The 24319-nt window shown below is 37.2% G+C and overlaps 1 protein-coding gene across 1 annotated transcript in view; it reads right to left on the bottom strand.

The window, feature by feature from the left end:
- LOC139320230 (gamma-aminobutyric acid receptor subunit alpha-2) overlaps positions 1 to 24319 on the bottom strand; it is a 441414-nt gene that overhangs the window by 76428 nt on the left and 340667 nt on the right. Inside the window, exon 8 of the mRNA XM_070948459.1 lies at positions 11765 to 11921. Coding sequence (XP_070804560.1) covers positions 11765 to 11921 — 157 coding nt within the window. The remainder of the gene's footprint in view (positions 1 to 11764; positions 11922 to 24319) is intronic.

The following is a 24319-nucleotide window of genomic DNA, read 5'->3' as shown; positions in this document are numbered from 1 at the left end:
ACGCACACCGAGCACATAAAGCCCAAGCTGACAAAAAGAGGTGCTCAGCACACGTTTACCAAATGGGTGATATGGTTTATCTTTCCACCAAATATTTACAAACCTCCCAGAAATCAAAAAAGCTCAGTCCAAAGTATGTGGGGTCTTTCCCAATCACTAGACTCATCAACCCAGTCACAGTTGAATTGGAATTGCCAAAAAATTTGAGACGAATCCACCCTGTGTTTCATGTTAGTTTACTGAAACCGGAACATTCATCCCTTTTGCGTCTGAACCAGGACTCTCCTCCGGTCCCCATACTGATAGAAGGGGAACAACATTTTGAAGTTAAGGAAATCTTGGATTCTAGGAAGCATCACGATAAAGTACAGTATTTGGTGGCTTGGAAGCATTTCCCATTATCTCAAGCTGAATGGGTGAATAAACGTGATGTCCGGGCGCCAAAGAAAGTTCAGTTGTTTCACACCAAATATCCCAATAAACCCTAATTTCTGTGTTGTGTTGTTTTCTCTTTCCCTATTTAGGACTAACATCTCTTCTGCAGAGGGGCTGAATGTCAGCCTCTGCCTTTTCTGCTTTGGCTGCCATAGTAACGGGAGAGGGAGAGCTGGGTAGCATGGGGGGGGGAAGCGTGCTGGAGGAAAATGAAACCGATAGTTAAGCCACCAGACTGTATCTTTGAAGCTGCCGTCGGTCCAACGGTTGTGGCATTCCTGATGACGTTGCCAGACGTGTGTTTCCACCTGACCCCTGGGAGACCTTTGGATTGGATGATTTATGGTGGACAGTGGGAGGGGATGCTTTCTATATGCAATTTTCATGCGTTTTGCCTTTGATTCTGCTTTCCTTTGGTTGCGTTCACTTCATCTTCTAGTAAAAGTACCTTTCTCTATAAACAATGGAGTTTAAGTCATTCTTTCCTGGACTTTGAAGGAAGCACACCTGACATTTAGAAAGTTAAATATAGGCATCAGACTGTTGCCTCCTATAAAGCCTGACCAGGCCAAGTCTCTGTAAGCCAGTACAAGCGAGCCAGGCCACAGCCCCTGTGACCAATGGACCGCTTGGCTGCCCACAAGTGCCAAGGGAATACCAAGACCTATCGGGCATCTTTAGTGAAGAGGATTGCAACTTCCTCCCCCCTCACCACCTGACCAATTGTGCAATCGAATTCGTGTCAGGAGCCAGGCTGCCCAAACCAAAGATGTACTCCATGATTCCCAAGGAAATGGAAGAGCTAAGAAAGTACATTGATGACAACTTAGTGTGGGGCTTTATCCAACCCACAAAGTCCAGGGTGGCTGCTCCAGTACTGTTTAACAAAAAAAAAAAAAAAAAAAAAAAAAGATGGGGGGATGAGACTTTGCATGGATTTTCATGAAATTAATGCCATGTGTATAGAAAACACCCTCTTCCACTCATGAAGGACATGCTAAGTCATCTAGCCAAGGGGAAGGTGTTCACCAAACTGGACTTGAGGGAGGCCTATTACCATATCAGAATCAAAGAGGGAGATGAATGGAAAACAGCCTTTAACTGTCCCATTGGCAACTTCCAATTCAAAATCATGCAATTCAAAATCAGTCTGCAAAGTGCCCCAGCAGTCTTCATGCAATTAATCAATGAAGTGCTACATTAACACTTATACAAAGGAGCCCTAGTTTACCTAGATGACATTTTTATATTCAGCGAGACTCCTGAAGAACACGTAAGGTGCTGAAAAAAACTCCTGGCTGCTAATCTCTATGCAAAGCTGTCAAAATGTGAATTCCACCAAACCTCCCTTGACTACCTAGGCTACTGCATATCGAGTGGACCCAGGAATAGTAAAAGCGGTGGTTGACTGGCAACCCCCACGTACCTGCAAACAGCTCCAAAGCTTCTGGGGTTCGCAAACTTTTATAGACAATTTATAACAGCATTCGCAGAGGTTGCATTGCCCCTAACAGAACTGTTAAGAATAAAGCCAACCCCTGTGAAGACACGACCAAGCCAACTGCTTGCTTGGTCAATGAACTGTCAAAAAACCTTTGAGAAATTAAAAAGCTCTTCACCGAAGAACTGATCCTCCAGCACCTGGACCCAGAACAGCAATTCATAATCCAAGCAGATGCCAATGACATGGCTATGGAAGCAGTGCTCCTGCAAAAAGACCCACAAGGACAGCTCCTACCCTGTGTCTATGTGTGTAAGAAACTAATTGACACCAAGAGGAGGTGGGCCATCTGGGAGAAAGAAGCCTACACATTCTGCTGGGCTCTCCTCTCCTGGAGACACTTCCTAGAGGGGGGTAAGGTGCCCTTTGAGATCTGGACTGATCACAAAAAACTCAAAGCTCTAAAGACCCCTAGGAAATTATCTTCCAAACAAGTTCGCTGGGCACAGTACTTCAGGTGGTTCAAATTTGAACTGAAGTACATCCCAGCAGGAAACAATCTACAAGAGCCTTGGTGGCGCAGCAGACTAAAGCACTGTTAAGTAACACCAGCTGCCTGCAATTACTGCAAGTTCAAATTTCACCAGGCTCAAGATTGACTCAGCCTTCCATCCTTTCGAGGTAGGTAAAATGAGGACCCGGTTTGGGGGGGTAATAAGCTGACTTTGTATAAAAAGAACACCGCTTGGGGGGGGGGGAAGCTCTACTAAGCAGGTATATACAAAAGTATGAAGGCTATTGCTTAACGCATTGTAAGCCACCCTGAGTCTCCGGAAAAGGGCGGCATATAAATCGAACCAATAAATAAATAATAATAAATACTAGCCGATGCCCTATCAAGAAAACCCCAATTTGATAGCCACAGGGAAGAAATAATTTCCCCCTCACAATCAACCGCACAAGTCACCACCAGGGGCCAAGCCAAAAGACAACCCGAGCTGGGACAAACTGATGGCAGCACTGAAGGCAGCATTCCCAGCCGACCAGTGGTTCATAGATAATAGGGACATCTTTTTTTTTTTTTTTTTTTTTTTAAATAGTTTTTCATTTTTATTTCTCATAAACACATTTACATGTAGAGTTATTTCCATCATTTTTCATTCACCTTTTCTTTTAACTTTCATTTTTAATTTTTACTTTTTCGGGGCTGCTCTTTTACCCTTTACCTTTACTCCAACCTTTCCTCTGTACCTTATGATTCTTGATGAACGCATATTTACTTTTATGTACACCGAGAGTGTATGCACCAAGACAAATTCTATTCTATTCTATTCTATTCCAATTCAAATACACTCTATACATTTTTACTATACATTTTTTTTTTTTTTTATTGCAAAAGTTTTACAATTACATTTTCACCCCCTTTTTCACCCCCCACCTCCCGCCCCAAACTTCCCATCCTCCCTAACCCTCCCTAACCCTCCCCCCCCAGACTTCCCTATTACTTACTCATAACTAATGACACTAATATATAAGCCTGAACCCGTCCCTCCCCCTATAAAATTTTTCCTCTTTATCCCTTTGCATTAAAATATTTCTAGTACATTATTTTCAAATAAAAGCTATTTGATACTTTCTAGTTTGATATTTGTTCTGAACATATTCTATCCACCTTTTCCATTCCCATTCATAAGTCTCTTGTGAACAATCTTTTAAATACGCTGAAATCTTCGCCATCTCTGCAAAACTGGCCATCTTCACAGTCCATTCCTCGATAGTGGGCAAAGCTTCATTCTTCCAGTATTTACCTATCAACAGTCTTGCTGCTGTTATCATATACAATATCAATTTTGTTTCACCCAATGTAAAACCCTTAACTATACCCAATAAAAACAGTTGTGGAGAAAACTGAATTTTTTTCTTCAAAACATTCTGCATGACCCACCAAATTTTTATCCAAAAAGCCTTAACTTTCCTACAGGTCCACCAAACATGATAATACGTAGCATCCAAACATTCGCATCTCCAACATTTTGGCTGAACATTAGGGTACATACATGACAACTTTTTGGGATCTAAATGCCATCTATAAAACATTTTATAGAAATTTTCCCTCAGATTCTGCGACTGTGTAAATTTAACATTCTGAACCCAAATTTTTTCCCATGTTTCCAACATCACTGGTTCTTCAAAATTTTGTGCCCACTTAATCATACAATCTTTAACTAATTCGGTTTCTGAGTCCCTTTCTAGCAAAACATTATAAAGCCTTTTAATATGCATTGGACCTTTCTCTTTTATGTGTCTAACCAATTCTTCCTCATGCAACATAATACCAGTTTTTTGGTCCTCTTTCCATCTCAATTGTAATTGATTATATTGTAACCAAGTTAGATTAAGTCCTTCATCCAACAGTGTCTGTAATGTCTTCAGCTGCCATCTGCCCGCATCTGTAAAAAGAACCTCTTTATATAAAAACCCCCCGAGTGACATTATATTTGTATTCCACAAAGTATGACCAAGATCCAGCCATAACGGTATTTTGTAATCCCATTTGAGTCGGTGCTTCTTCCAAACTCTCATCAAGGAGTCTCTAAGTATATGGCTTTTAAATACTTTATCTACTTTGTCGTCATAAAATAAATAAGCATGCCATCCAAATTCGAGATCAAAACTTTCTGCGTTTAGTATTCCAGTCTTTTTACTTCCAAACCAATCACTTGTTAAAGTTAAAGCTGCAGCATCATAATATAACTGTAGGTTTGGGAGTTTAAGGCCTCCTCTTTCTGGAACATCTTGCATAATTTTCAGTTTCACTCTCGGCTTCTTCTCGTTCCAGACAAACTTATTCACACCAGACTGCCAGACTTTCAGTTGTTTATCACTTTTAAGCACCGGAATCATTTGAAACAAAAACAGAAGTCTTGGCAAAATATTCATCTTAACTGCTGCTATTCTTCCAAGTAAAGACAGTTGCAGCTTTTTCCAGGTCTCCATATCTTTCTGAACCTCTCGCCACAACACCTCATAATTATTTTGAAACAATTTCAAATTTGATTCTGCAACCTGAACTCCAAGATATTTTACCTTAGGTACAATTTCAAAACCTGCCCTCCTTTCAAGCTCATATTTACGATCTTGTGTCATATTTTTAACTATCATTTTGGTCTTTTTTGAATTCAGTCTAAAACCTGAAACTCTACCATAATCTTGTATAATGTCATTCATCAAGATTATTGATTCCATTGGTTGTGATAGGGTAACCACCAGATCATCTGCAAATGCCTTTATTCTGTAATCCTCTTGCCTTATCATTATGCCTTTCAAAATTTTTGAGTCCCGTATTGTGTTTAACAAGACTTCCAATGTTAAAATAAATAAAAGTGGGGACAACGGACATCCCTGTCTTGTTCCTTTTTCAATTTTAAACTCTGTCGTCAAACTTCCATTAATAATGATCTGTGCCTTTTGCTCTTGATAAATTGCTGAGATTGCCTGTATAAATTGGTCCCCAAAGTTCATCTTTTTTAAAGTCTTTAATAGAAAATTCCAATCCACTCTATCAAAGGCCTTCTCTGCATCCAAAAAAGCCAGCACTGCAGGAATCTGTTTATTCTTATCAAGATATTCCAATAAATCTATTACTTGCCTTACATTGTCCTTCATATATCTGCCTTCAATAAATCCCGCTTGGTCCTCATGAATCACCTTTTGAATTACTGGCATCAATCTGTTGGCTAATACCTTCGCATAAATTTTATAGTCTGTATTCAAAAGAGATATTGGTCTATAATTCTCTGGTTTTTTAGGACCAACTTGTTCTTTTGGTATCAAAGATATATAAGCAGTTGTCCAAGATGGGGGTATTTTACCCCCTTGTTGAATGTTACAAAATAAGTCTCTAAGTTGTCCCACCATTTCAGCTTGCAAAGTTTTATAATACACTGCAGTCAGACCATCCGTGCCAGGAGCTTTGGCTGTTTTTAACTGTTTAATTGCTGCTGTTATCTCCTCCTCTGTTATGGGATAATTCATTCTTTCCTTTTGTTGATCGGTAATTTTTGTAATTCTCTTATCATTTAAATATTTTTCTATAAGTCCATTCTGCACCTCTTCTTTAGCATATAATTTAGTATAATAATCCACAAAAGCTTCTTTAATTAATTTTTGTTGAAAGATTTCTTTCCCGCCAATATCAATACTATCAATAGTCCGTATACTTTGTTTTTTCCTCAATGTGTAAGCCAACCATCTGCCCGGTTTGTTAGCGTTGCAAAATGTATTATGCTTCGCATATTGTAGGCTTGTTGCAACTTGTTCCGCCATAAGCATTTGAAATTGGTCCTTCAAAAGTTTTATAGCACCTCGAATTCTTTCATCTGTTGGATTTTTAATAAGTAGCTGTTCTTTATTCTTTATTTCCATTTCCAACTCGATTCTTTTCTTTTGTCGGAACTGTCTATGTTTAGAGTTCATATAGATAAGTACCCCTCTCATATAAGCTTTACTTGCATCCCAAACAATTTCGATTGGAGTACCTTTATTCAAATTTATTTCAAAAAATTCTTTCAAGTGCTTTTTAAGTTCTATTATATTTTTTTCGTATCTAAACAAGTTCTCATTTAATCTCCAGGAGCGTCTCTCAACCTTATCCATCTCAATTTCTATCCATACAGGGCTATGGTCAGTCAAAGTTCTTGGAAAAATCTTTGTTCTTTTGGTCTTAACAAGTAGATCATTTGACAACAGGATAAAGTCAATCCTAGAAAAAGATCTATGTCTATCAGAAAAAAAAGTGTAATCCAATACATTTGAATTATGTATTCTCCAAACATCTTTTAATTCCATATCTTCTTTCATATCAAAAAAAGTCTGTGGTAGTCTAATTCTAGACTTTGCCAAGCTCTTTTTATCTAATTTAGAATCAATTACTCCATTCCAGTCTCCCATAATTAAAATAGATCTATAGTCCCATTGCAATATTTTAGTATGTAATATCTTATAAAAATAATCCTGTTGTTGGTTGGGAGCATAAATTCCAATCAAAAGAATTGGTCCATTTGCTGTAAGCAATTCAATTGCTACAAACCTACCTTCTTGATCTGCTTCTATAACTTTCGCTGTTAATTTTTTATTTACATAGATAACCACACCATTCTTTTTCTGCGATGTCGAAGATATAAAATGTAATCCTAATTTTGAGTTTATCAAATATTTTTGATCTTGAGTAGTTATATGCGTTTCTTGTAAACATATTATATCATTATTAAATTGTTTCAAATATGTAAATATTTTCTTCCTTTTCTGTGCTGAGTTCAACCCATTGACATTCCAAGATAGACACTTAAAGGTCATCGGCCTCTTTCTGGAGCGCGGAGCAATATCTTTGAAGTTCCTCCGAAAGCTTCGATCTCGCTCCTCCCATAGCGCCACTCTCTTGTACGGTACTCTTAACTGCCTTCTTGTCTTGTCTTTCCTGTTGTTGTTGTTGCTGTTGTTTAAATAGCTTAGATTGAGCTCTAGTTATACGTTGATCTTTCACTTCAGCCAACTGAATCAAATCCAAAATTGGAGAAGAATCCAGCAAGGGCTCACTCAAAAAACCTCCTTCTGCACCTTGCACTGTTTCTAATTCCTGCTTAGACTGTTCTTCCAATTGCCTCTCTTCACTCTCCTTAATCTCCAAAACTGTAGATGTACGTGGAGATGGAGTTCTTTCCTTAAATATAGTACTATAAAAATGTTGTGCCTTCTCCACGGTATTCAGCCGATATCCTTCTCCCTTGTATCTAAAAATTATCCCAGCTGGTGCATCCCACCGGAAAGGTATCTGTAAATTTTTCAATTCCTTAACAAGAAAACCAAATTCTTTTCTAGCTTTCAGCATTTTAGGAGGTAATTCTTTAAAAATTTCAAGTCGTGAGCCCCCCACTTGTATAGAAGTATGAAAAGATTTTTGCAGGATATGATTTCTAATTTCTCTATCAGTGAAATATATCACCACATCTCTAGGCAGTTGTCTTTGTCTGGCCACCCAAGAGTTGACTCTGTAAATTTTATCTATTTTGTGAAATACCAAATCAGGACTAGCTTGTAAAATCTTAGCCAAGGCTTCAGAGCAAACTTGTCTCAAGTCCTGTCTCTCCTCCTCTCGAATTCCCCGAAGCCGTATAGCAAATTCCATCGCCCGGAATTGTATCATAACAATCTCATCTTCAATTCTCTGCATTTTATTGTCAACTTCATCAATTTTATAATCATTGTCTTTCATCTTGACATTAACTTCTGATTTAAATTCTTCAACTTTAAAATCAACTTTCCCAATAAATTCTACCAGGCCAGACGCCACTTCTGATATTTTTTTGGTCACCTTTTTTTGATTCTGATTCACCATGTCTTTAACTTCATTAATTTCCTGCATAAATTCCTGATGTGATTTTTGAAGTTTATCATCTATCTCCTGTTGGGATTTTTGAAATTTGTCATCCAAAGTTTTAGAAATAAATTCTTTTAAATCTCCCACATCAAATTCTTTTTTCTGAGTTTGTAACTGTTGAGCAGGGGGAGGTTGCTTTTCATGTTTGTGTGTGGGGGATCCCCCCCCTGACGCCTTCCCTTCCTGCTTCTTTGAAGCCATCCTGGCTCGTGATCTAGTTTTTCTGAAAAGGGAGGTTCCTTTTCCTTTCCCTCCTGCACAAAGACTTCTAAAAAAGTCCCCCAGATTTAATCAAATAAAGACTTGAATAAAGCAAAGTCCAGTATTAAAAAGGGAGAAATTATTGTTTCTCTTTTAACAAGCAGGGCAACTTTGTAACAACTTGGAAACTTTGTAACAAAACAAGATAACTTCACCAATCCACATTCACTGGCTCGTTAACTCTGAGGCTAGGCGCCATATTTTTTTCTTTTCAAAGCACTTTCACTCACTCGCATTTCTCAAATTGAAAGTCAATAAAGTGCTGATACTTGCGTTTCCAAATTTCAGGCTTCAGGTAGTTTCGCTGTTTATTAAAGCCGGTTCTTTCGCTTTAAGTTTCCTGCAGCCGGCTTGTTCTGCAGAGGCAGAATCGTCCCACGTCGCCCGGAGTTTCAGCAGGCTGGAAGGGAGCCACGCCTGTTCTCTCCCCAGAAACTTCCCTGGGGGGTCACAGGGGCTCAACCAGTGCCCTGCGATCTCTCTTCTTCAATCCTTTAGGATCTAGAAGTTTTCGAGCCGCTTCTTCGTTTCGAAGCGGCTCTACAGGCGGCGGGGCTGGCGGAGCTTCAAAGAGCGCCGCCGACGCCGGAGACAAGGAAACCGGAAGTGATAATAGGGACATCTTGACGATAAGGGATGAACTGGCTTGGAAGGGTCCAAAATTATATATCCCCGCAACTTTGAGGTTGGAAGTATTACAACACAGCCATGACTCCAGGTTGGCTGGCCATTTTAGATTCTTAAAAACCCTACATTTGGCCAGGAAGCAATTTTGGTGGCCAAAAATAAACGCTGATGTAGAGGACTATGTAAAAAGCTGTACTTCTTTTGCAGCCAGGAAAATGAGACCAGGGAAACCTCCTGGGCTCCTCCAGCAAGCCTCAGCAGACCTTGGGAAGAAATTGCGATGGATTTTATAGTTAAACTTCCAGAAAATGGGGGAAATACTGTCATTTGGACAGTAATCAATTTGTTTTCAAAACAAGTCCACTTCACAGCTTGCTTGGGATTACCATCCGCTAAAAAACTGGCAAAGATATTCAGCAAACAAATCTACTGACTACATGGAATACCATGCTGAATCATCTCAGATCAAGGGGTCCAATTTACAGCAAAGTTTTGGAAAGAGTTCCTGAAATCAGTTGGATCCATGCAAGGACTTAGTTCGGCTTTTCATCTGAATATGAATGGAGCAGTGGAATGAGTGAACACAATGGTGGAAAAATATATCAGATGCTATGTGGATTACCAGCAAGAGAACTGGATGGACCTACTGCCTTTTGTGGAGGTGGCTTACAACAATGCTGTGCACAGTAGCACCAAATTGACCCCCTTCCAGGTCACCAGAGGAATGGACTTTGTGCCCATGCCTGAATTGCCCAGGAAGCCTCCCTCCTCCTATGACCCTGAACGAGTGGATGGTTGAGAAAAGGCTGGGAGAATACCAAGAAGGCTGCTGAAGCATACAAAAGACAAGCAGATAAACATCAATCTCTTCAACCCCCTTTTGGTGTGGGAGATCGGGTCTATCTAGCGACCAAATACATAAAACTTAGGCTGCCTAGAAAGAAGTTAGAACCTAAGTTCTTAGGTCCATTCCCAATAGTCAAAGTAATAAACCCAGTGATAGTTCAGCTGAATCTCCCACACATTCAATCTCCCACACAAGCTCAAGCACCCCCAAGCCTATTGTGGTGCAAGGAGAAACCCACTATGAAGTAAAAAGGATCTTAGACTCTAGATTGTATAGAAGTAGATTTCAATACTTAGTACATTGGAAAGGGTACCCTTTGTCTGAGGCTACATGGGTTAAAAGTTGGAATGTCAAAGCAGACAGGCTAGTAAAGCAATTCCATGATAAGTTCACTGATAAACCAAAGGGTCCTCCTGGGGGGAGGGAGAGGTGGTTAGTATACTGAATGATTAACCACTTTGCTACTCTCAAGGACATGCTTTTCTGACCAGGGGTGGTGGCCTGTCAGCCATCTTTTGTATTGGGCCTTCAGACCTCCCACGTTTACTACTGTGGGAAACTGAGAGGAAGGATTGTTTGGAGCATGGGTGATATATAGTCATAATAACATTCCTTTCTCAAGAAGTCAAGGACAACTTGTCCTGCACCTGGAAGGCTGGAACTGGGAGGCATCCCCAGTTGAGACGATGTTTGATTGGACCATGTGATGGACTTGTGGGGTGTTGGGCAGGGACTTGAACTTTTTTTGGGTGGGGAAAACCTGGAAACTTTCAGATTTGGGTTTTCCCAGATGTCCTAATATGATATCTCTAATAAAAATGTAAGTTTCAGGAAACTCAAGCGTCAGAGTTTTCTTTCATTGAGGCTGTTACTCAGAACCCTGACAAACTATTTTATTTATTGATTCACAAATAAGACTAATATAGTTGCCCATCTTATGTTCTGTTAATTCGGGTGGCTCTACCAGCAGTGCTGAGAAAAAAAAATAAAAACAATAAAAGCCAATGTATAAAAAACAACTCAGCACCCTAAAAAAACACCCATACTACTTTAAAAAATCACAATCACTAGGTTCCAGCAGATGGATACAGTTTACTTTGTGGAAGATGAGAAGGTTGAGAGCTATGAAATTATGGGAGACTCCTGTCCTGATAGTTTTAAGCTCATTGTATAAAATGTACATTGGGTTTTTGTCTGCCATTTTATTTGTACTCTACAGTGCCTGCTTACCAGAACAATCTCACTTTAGAGAGTAGGATGGCCTTAAACCTGCTGGCCTTTCCAAGCCTCCAGGGCTGGAGTTCTGAATATGTTAAAGACACATTTTTTACAAACCATTGACACCAATGGAGTGTAATATCTCTTGGCTGTTATTTGTTTTTAATTTATTTTTGTACAATGTTTTTAATTGTTTATGAATGTTTGCTGCCCAAAGTAACTGATTTGAGAAGGGCAACTATACAAATACATATATTCCTCTCATCTTGGCAAAAAAAAAAAAAGGGGGGGGGTTACATATGACCCCTTTCACATTTTAATTCTCTTTCCAACTTCCTGGGAAATTGTAGAGTAGACTGAACCTAAAATAGCATTAGATAGAAATGAATATGTTCATGAATTTCAATCATATACAAAAGATTATTAAAAGAAAAACAGGGGAAAAGGATTATACATCCTTCTATGCTAGCATATGAAATAATAAGTTATTACTGATTACATACCAAAAACTGTCCTTGCAGGAACAGATTCTCTGTTCAACCAGAATGACACCTGAGACAGAATGACTGTCATGATGCAGGGAAGATAGGTCTGAATCACAAAATAACCAATTTTCCTCTTCAAATGAAAATGAGCTGTCATCACTGTGTATTCACCTGAAAAAAGAGATCAGATTAATAACAAAATAATAATTATCCATTCTTCTTCAGATAAGCCACTTTGAAAAATTACATATTAACAGAACCAGTTAAATATATCTGTAACAGAACAAAATAACAGAGTTTGAAGGGACCTTGGAGGTCTTCTAGTTCAACCCCCTGCTCAGGCAGGAAACCCTATATCATTTCAGACAAATGGTTATCCAATCTCTTCTTAAAAACTTCTAGTTTTGGAGCACCCATAACTTCTGGAGGCAAGTCATTCCACTGATTAATTGTTCTGTCAATAATTTTTTCTTTAGTTCTAAGTTGTTTCTCTCCTTGATTAGTTTCCACCCATTGCTTCTTGTCTTGCCTTCAGGTGCTTTGAAGAATTAGGTTGACTCCCTCTTCTTTGTGGCAACATCTTAGATATTTGGAACATTGCTATCGTATCTCCCCCTAGTCCTTCTTTTCACATTTGGCAACTGGCATGTATTTATGACAGTTGTAGTGTCCTGGGGTTATGTGATCATCTTTTGTGATCTTTCAACAATTAAAGTCAATGGGGAAGCCAGATTCACTTAACAACTGTGTTTCTAACTGTCAGGCCTGCCATCTTTAGTATAACTCGCTTTGCTGGCATCTTGCCATAAAACACAGGAGATGAGGGAGGAAGATGGGGAAGTAGGAAATGGGCAGAGGGAGGGAGGGAATAATAGGGTGACAGGAACTAGAGTTGTTAATCCAGAATGAACTGGCTAATCAAGGACAGAATCGTGAGAATGGAATGTGAAACTCAACCAAAGTACATTGAAACTTATGTGGCTACCTGCCTTATCTGTTCATCAGCCAAAAGGTTTCTAGGAAAAATCCCAAATCTCCTTTAGCCAGTAGCAAAACCTCAAGCACCCTGGAAAGAATTTTACATGGACTTTATAATGGAACTACCAGAAAGCTCAGGGAACACCGTAATTTGGATGGTCCTTTTCTCCAAACAAGTATACTTTGTCCCTCACTCCAAAATCCCCTCAGCACACACCTTACCAAGCTTTTTGTACAACATGTCTATAGACTCCATGGATCCGCAGAGCAAATCAGTTGGATCACAGAATTAAATTCACTTTGTAATTTTGGGGGTTTTTTTGAGAAAAGTTTTTTTATTTTATTTCTTAAAAGCATATTATAAATGTACATTCTCTTATCCATAGTTAATCATACATATACATATATTTTCTAAAGAAAAAAGATTTTTAATTCTATTTGGGATTGCTCTTCTATCTTTTCTTCTCCCTTATTTTACAACAATACCCTTCTCCTTCTTCTCTCTTTCCCTTCCTTCCCTTCTTCTATCCTTTACTACTTTCTTCTTTCCTCCTCTCCTTCCTCTTCTCTCCTTCCCCTTCCTTTCCCCCACTCCTCTCTTCTTCCCCCCTTTCTAACCTTCTCTCCTACTCTTTTTTCCCTCCCTTTCTTCCTCTCCTTTTCCCTTTCTTCTGTTCCTCTCTCTCCTCCCCTCCTCTTACCCTCTACTCCTCTTTCCATCCTCTCTCTATTGTTGTATTTATTTTCAATCCAAATATTTTCCCTATTGGTGTCCAAGCAGCCCTGATTTTCTATTAATATACACTTTATTTTCAATTTCTTTTCCATTTTACCAATTATACATATATCATTGTGGTTGAACATTTATATAGTAACATTTTTTCTCTTTCCCCCCCACCATCCCCCTTTCACATTTACAGGTGTCATCTGAGTTTCTATTCCTTTTTTGTCTTCTCTCATTTACTTTTACATTGTCTAATTTATAAATCTATCATCTTTTATTCATATTTCTTTCTAACGATGCATAAAATGGTCCCCATGTCTTGAAATACACCGATTCCTCTATCTTTTATTTTTAATGTTAATCTATTCATTTCTGCACAATCTAAAATCTTCTTTATTAATTCACCTTCTGACGGGATTTTTTCTACCTTCCAATTTTGTGCAAATACAATTCTTGCTGCTGTTATTATGTGTATAATTAAATATGTATCTTCTTTACTACAGTATATCTCTCCAGTAAAATATCCAATTAAAAAGTCTCTGGTTTTAATTCTATACGCTGGTGTAACATAGCTTCTGTAGATGACCACCACATATGATAATATGATCCCAGCAAGTGGAAACATTTCCAACATTTAGCTGATTTATCCTTAAACATTTTTGCTAACCTTTCTGGTGACATATGCCATCTATAAAACATTTTATATAGTTTTTCTTTATATGCAGTTGCCATTGTTAATTTATAATATCTTTCCCATAGTTGTTGCCATCTCTCTAATTCTATTATATAACCAAAGTTTTTTGCCCATGTTATCATTGTTTCTTTTACTTCTTCATCTTCTAATCTAATTTGCAATAAGTAATTATAATTAATTTTGTTAATTATAATTACTTACAATTATATCACTCCAAAATCCCTTCAGCACACACCTTACCAAGCTTTTCATACAACATGTCTATAGACTCCATGGATCCCCAGAGCAAATCAGTTTGGATCACAGGATTCAATTCACTTTGTAATTTTGGCAGGAGTTCTTAAAATTGCTTGGCACCACCCATCAACTTAACTCCTCCCATTATCCCAGATGAATGGGGTGTGTGAATGCATGAATGGAGTTTTAGAATAATACCTGAGATGCTACATTAACTACCAGCAAGACAATTCGACTGACCTTCCTTTCACAGAATTAGCCTACAAAGGAGACTTCTGGTTTGGCATCGCGGCGAGACAGTTGGGGAATTAGTGGGCTCCGATGAGCTCCGTGAAAACCCCGGCTGATGAACCGCTGCTGATGGGTCTGCGGACCAGAACCATCCTGCAGGGACGGGGAAGAAAGAGAGGCACCTCGGACGACCAAGAGGAACAGGCAAGTTCCTCGAAAGTCAGAGGGAACTCTCTGTGACTTGGCGGCGGGGGATGGCAGCCATGGCGGCTGCCATGAAGCTGGGACAACCGGATTAAGTATAGAGCTGGAGAGAGGAGAGGAACAGAACAGAGTTTTTTGAAACTGGGTGAGTGACAGCCAACCCAGGTGTGAAATAACAACAAGGGAATCATCTTTTAATTATAAGAACCCTAATGATAAATAGTGGCTAAGAAGCGTGGGGGCAAAGAAGATTTTGAAACGTAACTTTAAAGAGACAAATAACCAATAGAAAATTGATTTTTAAACAAACTATTTGGAAACCTTAAACAATTAGAGAATGGTCAAAGGATTGGAAAGAAATAAAGAGATCCTTTTTTTTTCTATTTTTAAATTTCAAGAAAAACAAAGAGAATGGATAATAAGCTTTAAAAAAGAAGTGATGTACAAAAAAAGGGGAAAAAAGGGAAAAAAAGAAGTGAGAAGAGTTATTTAAATTTGGACTGGACTTTAAATATGACTTGGTATTTTTAAACCTAAAAGAAAAAGAGAAGCTAAACAAAATTGTTATGTAATTGAAACAAAATGGATACTTTTTAAACAACCGGAAATTATGGATTGCAGAAAGACACCATCTGAAATAAAAAGGAATATTGCAACTTGGTTTTTGTTTTGGAAAATTGTGGATTTTACAGATAATATTCGTGAGAACTTGTGGGGGAGGATTTTCTTGTCTACAAGTGGTTTGACTTTTGAAGAAAAAAAAAATAAAAAGAAGGGAACACAACGGAACTCTTATAACTGGAATAATATTAACTTAAAAAGAAAAATGGTGCAGGAATTAGAGAAAGAACAAATTGATCTATTTGACTTGGACAATGGAAATAAGAGAAATAATTATAATGTTGCACAGAGGACAAAAATTTGATGATAAAGAAGTGGAAATGGGGCTTCCGTCGCCGCCAGATGGTCCTCTGAGACCGCCAGCCCCGTTGCCTGTAAAGAGCCGCCTTTACATCTGAAAGGCGGCTCGAAAAACTCCATTTCCTGAAGGAAATGTGAGACAGAGCAGGCGAGGGCAGGTAGAGCCCTCTGCGAAGTCCCCAGAGTTTTTTTTTACTCTTGGGGACGAGCAGGTTGTGGCTCCCTATTTCCGCTCGCCGCTGCTCCGGGCTTCGGGAGAACTCTGCCTTTTTACAGAGCCAGGCGCTGGGACCGGACCAATCAACGAAATTCACAGATCATCTGAATAAGCAGGATGAAATTCGGATCGGGGATCCTAAACTGCAAGTATTCTAACCCCAAGACTGATTTTAAAGTTAAAGAAAAGTGAAAGGAGGAAAAAGGAGAGTTTAAAATGGCGACTGGCTGAGGCTTGAGAAAAGCTGAAAGTGAAAGTCCTTCCGTTTGAATAGCTTATAACATTACAAAGTTACAAAGTTACAAAGTATCTAGCAAAAGTGCTGGTTTGAAGTGAGAGAAAAAATTCTTATTTCATGTTTCTTCCTTCTTAGAGACTTGTTATTGATATTGTTTGGAGAGAAGTCTTTTTCTTTAAAAGGAAAAAGGAAAAAAAATCTTTTGTGTGGCAGGATGGCGCTAAAACTGACAAAGCCAGATAACCAAGCTATGGGGGGGGGGCTCTCCCATTTATAAATCGCATGAACAAGTTGAGAGTTTGCAGATGCAGAAGAATGGCTTCATAGACCTAAAGAAATTTTTACTGGAGGAGATGGCAAGACATGATAAGACTGTGAATCTGAATCTTGAAAATTTTAGACAGGAAATTAAAGAGTTGATTCAACAAAAGTATGATATTCTGAAGCAACATATGAAAAGTTTTATAGAAATAATTCTGAAGATGGATGAAATTATAAATTCAAAAATAGACACTAAGGAAGTTGATGATAAGATTTATAATTTGGATAATAAAATACAAAGAATTGAAAATGATTTAATAAGGATTCAAGAAAAAAGCTCAGAAGTAGAGTTTAAAAAAATAAAGGAAGCTGACTATAAGACTTACAATGTAGATAATATAAAACGAAGGATTGAAAATGAAACCACAATAATGCAATTCAGACTCATGGAATTTGCGGTTAGAATTAGGGGAATACAGGAAGATAAAAGACAAGATTTGAGAAAGATGTTTGCTGAAGTTCTGGCTGGGATTTTAAAGGTTAGCCCTGAAGATGTATCCTACAAGATTGATAAGGCCTACAGAGTTAATTCTTGGGTGGCAAAGCAAAGGCAGTTGCCTAGAGATGTGGTGATTTACTTTACTGATAAAGAAATAAGAAATGATATTGTGCAAAAGTCTTTCAACTCCACTCTTGAAATGCATGGAAGGAAGATCTGGATATTTAAAGAACTACCGCCTAAGATGTTAAAAGGTAGAAAGGATTTTGGATTTTTGGTGACTGAACTAAAGAAACAAAACATCCCATTCAGGTGGGATGTCCCAGTTGGTATAATATTGAGATATCAAGGAGAACGATATCAATTAAATACTGTTGAAAAAGCGGAAGAATTTTACTATAAGGTTTTTAAAATGGGTTTAACATCTCCACATATAATACACGAGGGGAATAAAGAAAGGCAAAATCAACAAGAGATTGAAATTCAGGCTAAGCAGATGGAGGTAGAGGTAACGGAAAAACAACAAGTTACAGAGGCTTTTGTGGATGAGCCGCTTCTGGATTCTCCTTCGGAGGCTATAGTTAGATTACCTATAAATACAAGAGAGGCGGCTTTGGATTCTAATGTGATGATTTATCAAGCTACAGACCAGCATGGAAACCAAACAGTTGATATACAACTCATAGAAAGGAAACTAGGATGGAGATCTAAGCCACAAAAAGTTAAGAAAAGAAGAAGCAGGTCCTACAAAAATAAAAACTTTTAGACCAAACAACAGTGTAATGCCAGTTACTCAAGAGATGATTGAATATTTAGAAATTTAGTTGAGGCAAAGTATTGGTTTATATTATCCTGAGGAGAGTGACAGATCTCTGTAGTGCTGTACTCTTGGGATGTGAAGATGGCCATAAATTGAGTGGATTGGAATTTTCTATTTTGGATTCTTTGACAAATGGATTACATTTATGCTGAGCTATAAGGCAAGAGAACTATGGGATTGGGGCATGCAGAAGATCTGGCTGTTACCCCAACACAGTGGTTGGAATTAATAATCTAGATGGAAGACATTATAGACAACACTATATGGAATATAAATATAAAGTCACTCGGGTGGTTTTTTTTATATATGAAAATATTTACTATTGATGGGGACAGATGGTAATTGAAGATACCGAACATACTGTTGGAATTAGGATGTGATGTTACCCTAACATGGGTAATGGAATTAACAATCCAGCTGTGAGACATTACAGAAAATATCATATGGATTACAAACTTAAAGTCAATTGAGGATTTTATATACATATGTAAATAAATTATTTTTTAGTGGAATGGGCAGAAGAATAAAGATATTGAAAATATTATGTATGTAGACCTGTAGGAAAGTGGGTGGAGATAGGTTAGTTTACTGATTGTTTAGTTTAGGAGAAGGGATGTTATGTTATATCAATATATGTAAAAGATTTGAATTAAGAGATATATGTATGGGGGAGGAGGAAATGGATAGATTATGAGTTGAAATTGCTAAATTAGGATTTATTATATAGTTTTACAGCTGAAAATTGCTTTGAATGTTGCTTTGAAATGTATAGTATAAGGGGGATATAATGATATTGTTAGAAGGATAGATTATGAGTTGAATAGATGAAATTGCTAAATTAGAATTTATTATATAATTTTACAGTTGAATGTTGTTTTTGAAATGTATAGTATAAGGGGGATATAATAATATTGTTAGAAAGAAAGGGTTAGTATATGGGGGTGGTACAAAAGGATGATAAAGTATTATATAATCTGTTATTAATTTGGGTTTTATTTTGGAAAAGCCACAGGGTGAGGGGAGGGTGAGGGGGGGTTAGGGTGGAAACCTAGGGGGGGGAAGGGGGAAAAATTTGTATTTGAAAAACTTTTTCAATAAAAAAAAAAGAAGTTGAAATGGACTATACACAAGTGGACAAGAAAATGAAGATGGAGGAAGAAGACATAGAGGTGGAGAATAAAGAAGATAAAGACAATGTGATTAAATATGAATAAGTAACTGAACATGTGAGTGAATACTACTAATAAAAAGGAGGCCTCTAGAGATTATATTGAGATTAATAATAATACAATGATGATTACACTGGGATTAACAGTGAATGATAAAAGAATAAAAGGTTGGAAAATATTAAGGAAAATAAAAAAGTCCAGGACATATAAATCGCAATAAATAAATAAATAAATAAATAAATAAATAAATAAATAAATAAATAAATAAATAAATATAAAACTATATTGAGATTAATAAATGTGAGAAGAAATATGTTACAGATACTTAGAAATGAAATATGGATTGAAGTTAAAACATATGAGAAATAGACTATGTTAAAAGAAAACATATTAATGGATATGATGAAGCAATTTTTATTAAGATGTTGGATGATATTATTTGAGGAAATTGATAGCTATAATAATTGGGATACTGTTTAAATATTTATAGAGATTACACTGTGATTAACAGTGAAAAAAATAAAAATGATTACACTGGGGCTAACAGGGAAAAAATAAAGATGATTACACTGGGATTAACAGTGGAATAAAGATGATTACACTGGGATTAACAGTGGAATAAAGATGATTACACTGGGATTAACAGTGGAATGATAAAAGAAAAAGTTAAATTAAATTATGTAAAAATAAAATATATTAATGGACATAATGAATCAATTTTTATTAAGATGCTGGATGGTATCATCTGAGAAAATTGATAGCTATAATAATTCGGATATTGCTTAAATACATATAACAATGGTAATAATTTGAACATTTTTCACAAGCAAAAAAGAAAAGAAAATTGAAACAATATATGATTATGATTTACAAACAAAAATTACTTAATTGGTGTTTATATAAATGGTATGGTTAAATAAATAGAATTTAGGGAAATAATTGGGAAATTGTATTAAATAGCATTATTTGAATTAAAAACTGTTTAAATGTTAAATTGCTATATTTTTAAGATTAGAGATAAGATTTAAATTTGATAAAGTAATAATGGAATAAAGATTTAATGAGCATTACGTGAAGTAATAAGGAATGTAAGGAAGTTTTAGAAATGGAAATAATTTTGAAATATAAATATGTTTGAACTGTATTGTTAACAGTGAGGATTTAGGGTAAGAATTGTGAAATCCTTGAGGTATTAATTAAATGAGGTATTAATTGAATTACGATTTAAGGTGGGTTAATAGAAGGGTAATTATATTGATTAAGTAAATATGAGTAAACTTCTTCTAAGATGGTATTAGTTGAAATATGTGATTTAAGATTAAGAAATAAGTGTTATGGCAAAATAGAATATATAAAATTTTGTTAAAGATGACAAAAAAATGAACAAATTGATGACCGGATCAGAGGTGGGGTCTAAAATTTTTTACTACCGGTTCTGTGGGCATGGCTTGTTTTGTGGGCGTGGCTTGGAGGTCATGTGACTGGGTGGGCATGGCTAGCTGGTCATGTGACCGAGTGGCCATGGCTATGTGTATAGGGACTACTCAGAGGGCTGAAAAAAGTCATTTCTGACAGGTCCTCGCACTTTTGACTGGTCCTCACACTTATGACCATCCTCACATTTATGCCCGTGCAGCATTCTTAACAACCACGTCACTCATTTCACAACTGCTTCTCTTCACCATGGTGATAAGATAGGGCAAAAAATATAAAATGTGAGGACAGTCGTAAGTTCGAGGACTGGTCAAAAGTGCGAGGACCAGTCAAAAATAACTTTTTCAGCCCTCTGAGTAGTCCATATGCACAAAAGGATACAACAGAGAGGGATGAAGGAAGGAGAAGAGAGATGGAAGAAGGAAGGAGAGAGAGGGAAGGAAGAGAAGAGAGGAAGGAAGGGAAGGGAAATTAGAGTAGGAGTGAGGGTAAGAGAGGGAGGAAGAGAGGAGGAGAAGGAGAAAGGAAGAGGAAGTAGGGGGGAGAAGAAGAGGGGGGGAAGAGAAAGTAAAAAGGAAAGAAAAGAGAGAGGTGGTAGGTTTGATTGCTGTACAATAAAAAAGATGAAAGGGAAGAAAGGCAACTCCAAACAAATATAAATATATTAAGATAAAGAATGAATTGTTAAACTTTAAAGAATAAAAGAGAACAAATATGAATAAATAGCAATAATTAGAAACACACATACAAACATACAATGCATTTTCTTTGAACAGAGTATTTGGCCGGTTCACAAATTTAAACAGTGTTTAGTCATTTCAATTAAATTTACAATTTCTATATTTCCTTTTTGCCATATTTATTCCTCATCTATTTTTTTAAAAAACCAATATTACCCTTCATCCTCATCTCTATAATCTTAATCAAATTCAATTTTTCCCTTCTATTCTATATTATACCCCTTCCCATTGTCATCTATTTTTATATCCATCCTCACATTAGTTAATTATGTAATATTACAGTTGTTTAATACTTCAACATTTTAATATAAATCAATTAGTTATATAACTACCTTTTTTGTATATTAATCAATATGAATATGAATATTCCAATTATTTCCAGGCAATCCAATTTCTTACAAATCAATTAATTATATTTACCAATAATAATAAATCAAATAATTTCCTCCATATATTCCTCCAAACCACAACTTAACCATTTCTGCTTTCAACACAATATACAATTAATAGTATCTCAATTATTACAATTCCCTAGTTAAATAAAGCTTTTTTTCTCTTGTGTTTTAAAATCTTGAACTCTCCTCTTTTGCCCTAAATTTCCCATTGTTTGCACCTACCTTTTTTGGTGAGGAAAAAGAAAAGAAATATGCCTCTGCCAAATTTTCCAACATAATAGCCAACAGCCTGCTTTACTTTCAGTTTCGTTTTCAGCTTGATTTGCATAAGGAGAAAAAAAAATCTGCTGCAGCAATTTAGCTCTTTGCAGCAAGCAGCCAAGCCCTGCACAAAACAGCTGAGAGCAAATCAGCTGAGAGTCAGGAGGCAGATCTAATCAACGGGCTAATTAGCTTATGCTGAAGCTGAAAGGAGTTTTGTGAAGTTTCCGAAAGATGCCCTAATTAATTAATGAGCCATGAGCCAAACTTCAAAAGAAATACAGTCATTTATTAGGAGCACCATTTCGGCAATATTCGGATGCAGTTAAAACTAATTCCACGTAGATTTACGTTCCCCTATGACCCTGTCTCTCCCCTCCTCCCTGGCCATGTCATAAATCACATTCTCCAATTACCCACTTTGGCTAGCTGTGAAATCCAACACTCTTCTTTTGATTGCAGAAGACAGCATGTATGGAATGTAGCTTGCGTTAGGGAAATCAATTAACTCTATCAGTTCTCCCTCCCTCCTGCTCTTGGCAACTTGAAAACTTTGCAAGTAGACAAGTTGTTTTTTCTTGCTGTTTGCTTGCAAGGAGGTAACTGCTGCGAGGCACAGGCCAAAGGGTGGGGCCCACCCTTCTTGCCACTTAGCGCCCCCGTTGCCCCCTTGCCTCTTACCACACCCCTAAGGCATCCCACCGGACCCCAGGGGTGGTACCGCCCACTTTGGGAACCACTGGCTTAACTACTTAAATATTTAACAACCGGTTCTACTGAAGTAGAATCCCACCACTGGGTCTACCCATTTATTTTTGCAGGCACCGGTCTACTCATTTGTTCTTTTAACACTGATCAACTGTAGGGCAGCCCTTTGAAGCCCTGCGGAAAGAGTTTAAATAGTTTTTTTCCCTCTAACCATCAGCTGGGACTCAGGAGGCAGCAATAGACTGAGAGTGGGGCCAAATAAAAGGTAAGAATAACGCGGGGTGGGTGGTGGGTGGGGCAGAACTGGTTCGATTACATCATATCGTCATCACTACTGGCTTGGCCAAACCGGGCTGAACTGGGAGGAACCCTTCATTGGACCGGATCAAAGCTCTGTTCCAAAAAGATATAATTTGTGTGTTTGGAAAAAAAAAAAAACTTTTTGCAAAAAAAAAAAGAATTAGCGTACAATGATGCCATACATAGCAGTACTAACTTTACACCTTTCATAGTTCCAATGGGCCAGGATTTTGTGGCCATATCAGAGCTTCCCCAAGCCAAGTCACAAACCACCTCATTAGTGAAATGGATTATAGAACTTCAAAGCACCTGGCTGGTAGTCCGCAAAATGCTAGAGGAAGCACAAGAGACTTATAAACAAGCAGATAAACTTTATAAACTTATAAACAAGCAGATAAAAAGCACTCCAAACCAAAAGACTTTAACATAGGCAATAATGTTTATCTATCCACCAAATACCTCCAGTCTAGACAACCATCTAAAAATTTAGGCCCGAAGTACATTTGGCCCTTTCCAATTAATAAAGTCAACAACCCGGTAACAGCACAATGGGATCTGCCCAAATCTCTCAAGCACATTCACTCAGTATTCCACTGCAGCCTATTAAAACCAGCAAGTACTTCTCCTTTATGCCCAACAATGAAGCCATCTCCAAACCCCATTCTAATTGAAGGGGAACAACATTTTGAAATTAAAGAGTTTATTAAGAGTTTACTATATTGTTTAGCCCTTGGGCCATATCATAGTGCAGAGTTCCAGACACAAATTATTACTAAAATTTGATAAAAACAATTTAAAATGGAATTGGAATAAAATATGATTTAAAACAAAATTGGAATAAAATACAGTTTAAAATGATAGCTTTGATTAGCCTATAGGCCATATAGGCACAAGGTACAAACACATATCACCAATAAAATCTTATACAAACAATTTAAAATAAGAGTAGGGTAAAATACAATAGTTATAGGATAAGATACAATATAATTTAATACATAAATATATAAAATAGAATAAAATGACATAAAATTATATTTTGGTGTCACCCTTACAAGCTACCCCAATCAGTTCCACGTATTCAGATCTCAACTGAACCATTTTGTTTAAGTACTGTGCTGTATTAAATGTTATTTTCAGGTTCTGGCCGCACATAAATAAGTTCTTTTGATATGGGGATCCCAATGGGTGATTCGTTTGGTATATGGACCAAGGTACCTGTCTCTCATCCCCTTATACAAATAACAGTCAAATAGGATGTGAACCAGGTCTTCTACCTCTGCCGCTCCGCAAATGCAGAGAAGCTCATTGTAGGGTATAGAATGGAATCTCCCATATCTGACCATTGTGTCAAGCTGCTCGAATCTTGCTCATGTAAATATCTCCCTAAGATGTTTTGGCAGCTGTAACTTCAAATAGCTGTCTACTTGAAAAGTATGTTTGTATTTGCTCAGCCATTTCAAATTACTCATCTTACTAAGGATAGTTATATCATTTTGTGCTTCTATAGCCTTAATTATTTGGGTAGCTCTTTTTTTGAA

This window comes from Pituophis catenifer, unplaced genomic scaffold, assembly GCF_029215685.1.
Source record: "Pituophis catenifer annectens isolate HBS135680 unplaced genomic scaffold, rPitCat1.0.hap2 SCAF_8, whole genome shotgun sequence".
NCBI classification, from domain to species: domain Eukaryota; kingdom Metazoa; phylum Chordata; class Lepidosauria; order Squamata; family Colubridae; genus Pituophis; species Pituophis catenifer.
This window is presented reverse-complemented; position numbering and strand designations above follow the sequence as displayed.